The sequence below is a fragment of the Ziziphus jujuba genome, chromosome 10 (genome assembly GCF_031755915.1).
Source record: "Ziziphus jujuba cultivar Dongzao chromosome 10, ASM3175591v1".
In the NCBI taxonomy this organism is placed as follows: domain Eukaryota; kingdom Viridiplantae; phylum Streptophyta; class Magnoliopsida; order Rosales; family Rhamnaceae; genus Ziziphus; species Ziziphus jujuba.
Window position 1 is genome coordinate 10233252 of NC_083388.1, and position 9319 is coordinate 10242570.

At 33.5% G+C, this 9319-nt stretch overlaps 1 protein-coding gene across 1 annotated transcript; it reads left to right on the top strand.

The window, feature by feature from the left end:
- The first annotated feature begins 8418 nt into the window (after window positions 1-8418).
- On the top strand, window positions 8419-8895 carry LOC125420986 (secreted RxLR effector protein 161-like). The gene has a single exon (XM_048468674.2). It carries the CDS (start codon window positions 8419-8421, stop codon window positions 8893-8895), a length of 477 nt encoding a protein of 158 aa, XP_048324631.2.
- The last annotated feature ends 424 nt before the right edge of the window (window positions 8896-9319 follow it).

The window sequence follows — 9319 nt, forward strand, 5'->3', positions numbered from 1 at the left end:
CATTTATATATATATATATATATATTTAGACATTGAAATATATACATAAAAAACCTTTAACAAGCATATTTTAACAAGTATAAATTTGACATATATATATATATTGATATGTATATACAAAAGCTTTCACCAAAGATATATTTAAACAAATATATAGACATGTATATATTCGTATACTCACAACATATATATATTTATAAACACACATATATACTCACTTTCACACCATTTTCACACTAAATAAAACAATTCACTCAAAAATGGCAATTTTCCAAATATACCACTAAAATTCATAATTGGGGTACCAATAGAAAGCTATGACGATGAGGAACATGAAACTAACCTCCGTTGAGCTCAACTTCGCTGGCGTTGGCCAAAAATGATCGAAAAGTTTCAATCAAACTATTCTCCAATGTATCTCACAAACGGTTTGGAATTTGAAAGAATGAAGGCCATTTTTGAGATCAGAGGTCCAAAACTAGAGGGAGGGACCTAGATCACAATAGGAGACAGCCAGAAAAGGGCCAAACTTGGAGTCGTCGGCTGCTGGTGTTGGATCTCCGATCTTGGCACGTCCGTTGGCCAAACGGTTGGAAACTTCGCCACTGGTGTCGCCTGAAAATGGGCTCTTAATCAATTTGTCAACAGAGAGAGAAAGAGAGGGTGAGAAGGTTGTTTCTGCCCGTGTGGTGAGAAAGAGATAGAGAAAAGAAAAGAAAAGAAAAGAAAAATATTTTATTATTATTTTTTATGGTGACATGTGGCATCACCGATTAGTCACACGTGGCAATATCAGTTGTGACACATGGTACCCATTAAGTGGTGCCATATGGCACTCATCAAGGACTCTTCTAAATATTTCATTACCCGTTAAAGTCAGTCCCAAAAAAAATTAGGCATGATTGTATAAACCCATAACTTTTCAACCATAAGTCCAAATTGAGAGTAGCGCCAATCTACGGACTCAAATCGATGAGCACTATCACATACTATATAAGTCAACATCAAAAGTCATATAAAAAAAAGCCAACTCTGGGCTCACTGATCGATTCTAATCGCATACTGTTTTGACTATAACTTTCTATTCGTAGCTTCGATTTTGGCGTACTATTAGTTTACGAACTTGTGTCAATGAGACTTTTGCCATGGTATTTCGATCAACATAAAATTTCTCTCATAGTAAAAAAGTCAATCGTGGAACATACTTGACCAACCCCTGTCAACCTTGGTTAAACCCGATCAAAGTCTCAAATTTGAGGCATTTTCTTATATCAGGGTGTTACAATGCATTTAAAAAAGAATTTTCATAACTTCCTCCCCGGTGATCTCCTTACATAATTCCCAATTCATGCTCTCTATAACACGACCATGACATCAAAAAACAAATCATCCTTACATCGTCACAAGCCAGAGGTAAAGAGAAAGAATAATAATCAACAAAAACTTTTGAAACCTATTCATGTTTTGTCACCAAAGTACTAAAATGATAATTAATACCCTTTAATAGTATTTCTTTGATGTCATGCATTAGCATGATAGTGAAATTACCTGGTGTTTTGGTCTCCACTTTAATACAACTAAGCCTTGAATGTTGACGCCACATTGTTTCTTCCTTTTCAAGCAACAAATTAATTTAAAGCTCCACCTACCTCATGTTCTGCAAATTTCCTCGAGTGTGAGATTAGAATTATAACTGCTCCAACTCCTTTGAAAAAATCCAAATCAACTTAGATCTTTTCGAAAGAGAGTTTATTCCAACTTTGAAGATTATCTGCACAATTCCTCAATTTAAAACAATTGCAGACAAATTGGTAAAATCTTTATCACTAATAGACCATGATCAAGTAGTAACTCTCTCACACTCATTCTCTTTTGTCCAAGTCTCTTCAAAATGAAAACAAGGCCTCACTCTATCCTTTTTTGCAACATGAGCTTCTAAATTCATTGAAAAGGCTTGATGATTGATGATCAAAGACACTATTAGAGCAATGTTCCATCACAACAAACAAAAAAAAAGAAAAAGAAAGCAATCCTTTAGAATTAGCAAAACCTTTTAGCAAATGATCATGAATTTTAAAAGAACCTTCATGACCATTATTCCATGTGTACTTATACCTTTGGAATGCTAGAGATCGTAATGAACAATCATTAACAACATGTGAAAAATTATCAATTTGAGCCATAGGTCTAGGACAGCCACCTAACTTATCAGTTGGAGATAAAATTTCAATAAAATATCCTAAAATAAACCAGCTTAAATCAAGAAGCTGGTGAAGCCTCTACAAGAGATCCAAAGAAAACTTTCTTCGACTAACATCAGGGTGTCCATAGAATCCAATAGACCAAAAAATCCCTTTCTGAGCATGCTTAATCGTAAAATCAATATGATCATTGGAAAAAAACAGAGTAGAAAGATCAACACTACTCTTCAAAAACATAGCCAAACCTCCTCCAAACCCAATCTGACTAACACCAACAACTTCCCATATTTAACTTAATTTTCATGGCTTCCAATTGCCTAGCCTACATTTTGGTTGCCATAAGAAACTTCACATCAGGATCTTTAAGAATGAAGATTCATTTTAATGCTCTAAATGTTTGAGGGTTCCCAAGCCTACGAACATTTCAACTGATAAGTTTCTTGACTCGTGATGGGTTTAATCACTAGTACCCACCACATTTTCCTTAGTTAAACTTCACAATTCAAAATATACCCCTTAATCTATTTATTAGCACAACCTTTAGCTAAAGTTATATCCAAATCAAAATTTCTCTTATTCAGTTTACCTTATAAATAAAGATTTATAATAGAAATTAAATTTCTACCAAATTCATCTGAGCGTCTTCTCTTATGGGCAACTCTCTTCCATGATCTTCACCTCCGTTTTCTACTGGTACATAAAATAGAATATTTATTAATCAAATCATTCAACTTGGTCTTCAAAATATCATCAACATCTGTTGGATTTATGCTCCAGAAGCAATCTAAACAGTTGATCAAGAACCCTAATTAATAATCTCTGTTAGATCCTTAAGCTAGCTAATAAAGTGACAGAGCCTATTAACTAATTGTTTAGAGACAAGTATGGCCCATCTATCACACCCAAGGCAATTAAGAAACATTGAAAGGCTAGGGTTTGAAGTGTATAAATAGACTGGTTTCTAAAGAGCCTCCACATAGAGTTTTTGCAGTTTTAGTTTCCAAATACTGAAAACTTCAGTGGTAAACCAAAAAAAATAAAATAAAACATTTGAGCCTTCTTGTTTTCAGTAATTAGGTGTACCCAAACACAGTTCTGTTGTAACTATAATAGCTTGGAAGGTCTTGCATAAAAGGTTAGTAAAATTTAATGGATAATGATACTAGTTTATCACATGTTTTATTTAATCTTGATCAGGCTTCTGCTGTATACATGATTCCAACAATTTGTATCAGAACCTTAATTGAATTGGCGTGTGATAATCGAATCCATTTTTTTCACTGTTTTTTTTTTTTCATATATATGTGATGTATATTAAATATATGGCACCTAGGATTCTATAATTCATGTTATTTATAATTTTTGTATTATGAATGAATGATTTATTTTTTACCTTAATCCATGGTAGATTTTGCTTGTATTTCTTTTTTTGGGATGTAACACAGAGGCCAATCATTAGATTAGGTTTCCTCCCTGATTGATTTATTTATTTATTTTTCGAGCAATTTTTATTTGAAATTTTATATGTAAATTCGAATTTATTGGAAAAATATGCAAAAGTACCCAAGAAAAATTGTATACATGTTGTTGTTCATCGTTTTTTGTGCTGATTGAAGTTGCTTTTTGACAAACCAACACCAAAAGCATATGCAGGACACGGAGGAAGATTGATGGGAGGAGGACCTCCACACATGCCCACACATGCCACACAAAGTGGCTGCGAGTGGGCTTCATGCGCTTGACTTCAGACGGCACATGGGGGTGCATGTGACATCAGAATTGGACCTTTTCTGGTCAGTTGGTTCCTTCTGTGGTGTCTACCTCCCTGTAAAATTTCATGATGATCCGAATTTTGTGTGGCGGCTAACGGTGATTTTGGTGCTCTGATTCAATAGGGGACATGTTAGGGTTTTTGTATTTTGTTTTGGGCTAAAAATCCTAAAAATCAATTCTAACTTGGCCCACACCCCATAGACTTGCAAGTCTTGAAGAAAACAAGAAGTGTGAGCCAGATGTCAAGTTAGGCTTCTTGGCCCTATTGGGCTGTAATTTTCTTTTCTAAAAAACCATGAATTAGGACCTATTAATTATTCTATATTTATAATTATTTAAATTATATAGATATAACATGCGACATATGCTTAACATGCCATTTAAAATAGGTGGTATCATATAATTGCATCATTTAATATATACATGTGCATAATAATATTTGTTTTATCTAGATAATATTATTATGAAAAACCCTAATTAATTAGTGCAAAACATTGGAAGGTTAAGCTTAATTTAATTAGTTTGAAACTTGTGGGCTCCATTAAGGGTCTAATAATAAAATGGTTACGTGATGCCCAACGGATAAGCATGACTGGATTTTATTGGATTGGATTTAAAATAATTTCAAAATTTTAATAAGGTTTTATGGCCCAACATTGACAATGCTTAGATATTAAAGATAATTTTGAAATTAAATTAATGGTTAGTACATTCAATTTTAGTAACATTAATAATTCTCTCAACGAGGCTCTGTTAATGGTATTAAAATCCTAAAGATTATTGAAGCAATTGTTGATTTCTAAATTAATTTGAATGGTGTGTGTTTGTGTTATATAAGAAGGCTTTGTCTAAGGAGGTAGGTTTTTAAGGAGTTTTTGACCCACCTCACCTTTCCTCGGAGATGATTTGGTCGCACACTTTGCATATCATGTTCAAAATTTAGTTTATTATAAAGTTCTTAACCAACGTAAGTATTTGTAATGGAAACTAAATTAGTGTTACAATAAATATTAATAATAAGTAGTTTAAGGGACCTACATATTTGTATGTTTGTTATGTTGATTATGTGCTAATATATATGCATTATAAATTTTAGAAAGTGGCATCCTTTAATCCTCTAGATATAATTTTAAATCAAAAGCCATTTGATGGAAATAACTACAACATATGGAAAACCAATCTTGACATTATCCTTGATTTTAAGAGAATAAAATTTATTACAACAACTCCGAAACTACAAGAGCCCTAATGCTTTAGAGGAAACTAGGAAGCAATTTGCAGATTGGCAACAAGCAAATATGACAGCTCGATGTATATTCTTGCCAACGTTATAGAACATCTACGAAAGCAAATTGATGATCTGGAGTGTGTATCAGAAATAGTTCAGACTCTAGATGGGATGTTTGCTAAAAGTAGCAGTACTACTAGACAAACAGCCATAAGGGCACTAATGAACACTTGTATGATTGGAGGAAGTATGCGGGACCATTGTCTAAAAATGATGGGGCACATCAATACTTTGAAAGTGATGGGGGCTAAGATGAAACAAGAGATAAAGATTGGCATGATCTTAGAATCTCTATCAGATAGCTTAAGTTAGTTTAAAATGAACTATAATCTGAACAAACAAAAGCTTACTCTTGTTGAACTAATGCACGAGCTTGAGAGTGCTGAAAGGTCTCTCATGAAGTAGGGAATTACTTATCATGCTGAAAGTTTCTCAAAACCTAAAGGGAAACCTAAGGGTAGAAAGAAGAACAAAAGACAGAAGAAACAGGTCTAGCTATCAAACCAACTGCAATGAAGAAGCCAAAGGGCAAGTACTTCAAGTGAAGACATAAAGGTTATTGGAAAAAGGAATGCCCTAAATTAGTCGTGGATAGTTTAAATGTTGTTGAGGGATTGTTTAGTGGAGAATTACAATGATAAATGGATCATTGATTCAGGAGACGCTGACCATTTTTGTTACTCTTTACAGTAGTTCAAACAAAGCAGCCCATTTAGTAAGGACAAAGAAGCTTGAAGTTAGGAAACGGAAAATATGTCTCCGTAATGGCAATAGAACTAGTGGAGTTATGTTTTGATAATAAAACTTTATGTTTATTAGACTGTTTGTTTGTTCGGGATTTTACGATGAATTTGTTTTTTGTTAGTTGTTTAGTTGAACATGGTTTAATAATGCAGTTTAATTCCTCAATTTCAATAAAGAGTAATAATACTTTTATTTATTCTGGATTATTAATGAATGGTCTATATTTTTTAACTCCTTTGTCTTATAGATTAATGCCATTGAAAATACTGATGATGAGAAACTTCCCTTATTTAAGGAAATGAAGGTTTCAAATGAAACCTATCTGTGGCAATTACAATTGGATCATATTAATTCTAGCAGAATTCATAGTTTAGTCAAAAGTGGAATTTTAAATTCCTTGATCTTTGAACCTATACCGGTATGTGAATCATGTTTAGAAAGTAAAATGACAAAGAGTCCCTTCAAGGCCAAAGGAAATCATGCCCTCATACAATTAGAATTGATACATACTGATGTATGTGGACAAATGAGCATTCACGTCAAAGGCGAATATAAGTATATAATCACATTTACTGATAACTACTCAAGATATGGTTATGTTTACCTAATGCGCCATAAGTTTAAAGCTTCTGATAAATTTCGAGAGTATAAGCCTAAGGCAGAAAAGCAATTGGGTGTTCATATCAAGCAGCTTTGGTCTGACCAAGGTAGTGAATACTTGTCTAGAGAGTTCAAGTCTTACTTGACTAAAGAAGGGATAATTTCTTATTATCATCTTCTAGAACGCCCCAGCAAAATGAAGTCTCTGAAAAGAAAAATAGAAGCTTTTTAGATATGATGGGGCCGATGCTTAGTTATTTATCATTATCTGAATTGTTCTGGAGATATGCCTTAGAAACAATTATATCATACTAAACTTTGTTTTATCTAAACCTATTTCAAAGACACCCACAAAATTATGGAAAGGGCATAAACCTAGCTTAAACCATATTAGAATTTTGGGTGCTCCAGCACACATCTTGGTACAGAAACAACAAAAGTTAGAATCTCATATAGACATGTGTATGTTTATTGGTTGCCCTAAGGGAACGAGAGGTGGAATATTTTATAATCCAAAGGAAAAAAAAGGTGATAGTGAGTACTAATGCCACTTTCTTAGAAGAGGATTATATGAAAAATTTTAAACCTAAGAGTAAAGTGGTTCTTGAAGAGCTTGACTCAGTTTGAGATCCACCAAAAACTTCTAGTTTTCCATCCTTGTTTCCTGTTGATGTTCAAAGAGGAGAAGATGTATAAAATGTACTCGAACTTGAACAAACACAGGAAACAACTCAGGACCAAATTCAATAACCTTAAGAACAAGAACATAATGAAGAAATTGGTAATCCACCTGAACCAAAAAACTTAAATCCTCTTGTACATGTACAATAACTAGTGCAGCATACTCGTAGTGAGAGAATGATACGTAAACCTATAAGGTATGCCTTGTTAAGAGAGACTTATCAAGTCATTTTGGATAATCCTGATGACATCCCTACCATATATGAAGAGGCATTGGAGGATATTGATGTGCAAAAGTGGAAAAAGGCAATGGACCATGAAATGGAATCTATGGGTTCAAACTCAGTATAGTCTTTTGTAGATGCTTCTAAAGGGATAAAACCTATTAGGTGCAAATGGATCTATAAAAGAAAGAAAGGACGAGATGGGAAGGTTGAAACCTTCAAAGCTAGATTGGTGACAAAATGTTATACCAGAAAGATGGCATAGATTATGATGAAACTTTTTCTCCAGTAGCCATGATTAAATTTATCCACAATCTTTTAGCTGTAGTAATAGCTCTCGATTATGAGATTTGGCAAATGGATGTCGAAACAGCTTTTCTAAATGGGAAGTTGGAAAAGGACATCTATATGCAACAACTGAAAGGGTTCATAGCAAAATGTCAATGACACATGGTTTGCAAGTTGCATTGGTTTATTTATGGACTTAAGCAAGCATCTAGGTCATGGAACATCAGGTTTGATCAAGTTATCAAATCATACGGTTTTGAGAAAAGCTCTGATGAACCATGTGTGTATAAAAAGATTCAAGGTATAGCGATAGTCTTTCTGGTTCTTTATGTAGATAACATTATGTTAATTGGAAACAGTGAAAGTGTTGTCAAACGTAAATGGTTACCTGAAAGAGCAGTTTGATATGAAAGACTTAGGTGAAGCTAACTATATTCTAGGAATCAAAATTTTACGAGACTCAAAGAATAAGGTGTTAGCTCTATACCACGCTTTCTACATTGACAAAATAGTGACTAGGTTTGGCATGGAAAATTCCAAAAGGGGACTTCTACCTTTCAGACATGGAATTAATCTTTCTAAGGAGTAATCACCAAAAACTCCAGAAAAGAAAGAACTCATGAGTAAGAAACCTTATGTTTTGGCTGTTGGTAGTCTCATGTATGCCATGTTATGTACCAAGTCAAATATCTACTATGCAGTGAGAGTCGTAAGCCAGTACCAATCAAATCTCGCAGTAGAACACTGGACTGCAGTGAAGCATATACTCAAATATTTAAATAGAATGAGGGATTATATGTTGGTGTATTCCAATGAGAGTCTTGAAATCCTTGGTTATACGGACTTTAATTTTCAAGCAGATATTGATTCTAATAAATCAACATCAGAATATGTATTTACCCTAAATGGAGGAGCCATTTGTTGGAGGAGTGTTAAACAAACCTGTGTTGCTACCTCCGCAACTAAAGCTGAATATATGGCTATATCTGAAGCTGCAAAGGAAGATGTATGGCTTCAGAAATTCTTTTTGGATCTTCATGTGATATCAAGTGCAAATCGGCCCATTACCCTTTACTTGATAACAATGGGGCTGTAGCATAGTCCAAAGAACACAGGTCTAACAAAAACCAGAAACACATATTAAAAAAGTACTACTTGATCCGTGATTTCATTGATAGAGTAGATACAGTGGTTACTAAAATAACTAAGAGGATCAGGAGATATTTAATAAAAGATAATATTTTGTGACAAGGAATTAAATCTCAGTTAATAATTAGTTATGTTATTTTTCTTAATCCTGAGTGTATTATAAATAGATAGTTAAGTGATTATTATTCTTTGAGTTATCAATAAGTGAGGTCTATTTTAAAATGCCAATATCTTGATGATTTGGAAATGATGATTATTTGATTACCAAATTTTATGAAACATCCTTTTGATATGTTTCGATACTTAGAAATAAGAAATCACTGGCCAGTACAATGAATCCATTAAAGAAACTGATAAGTCAGAAGAATAAA

Excerpts from the sequence above, each read along its gene's own strand:
- LOC125420986 (XM_048468674.2), top strand. The coding sequence starts at position 8,419 with ATGAGTAAGAAACCTTATGTTTTGGCTGTTGGTAGTCTCATGTATGCC.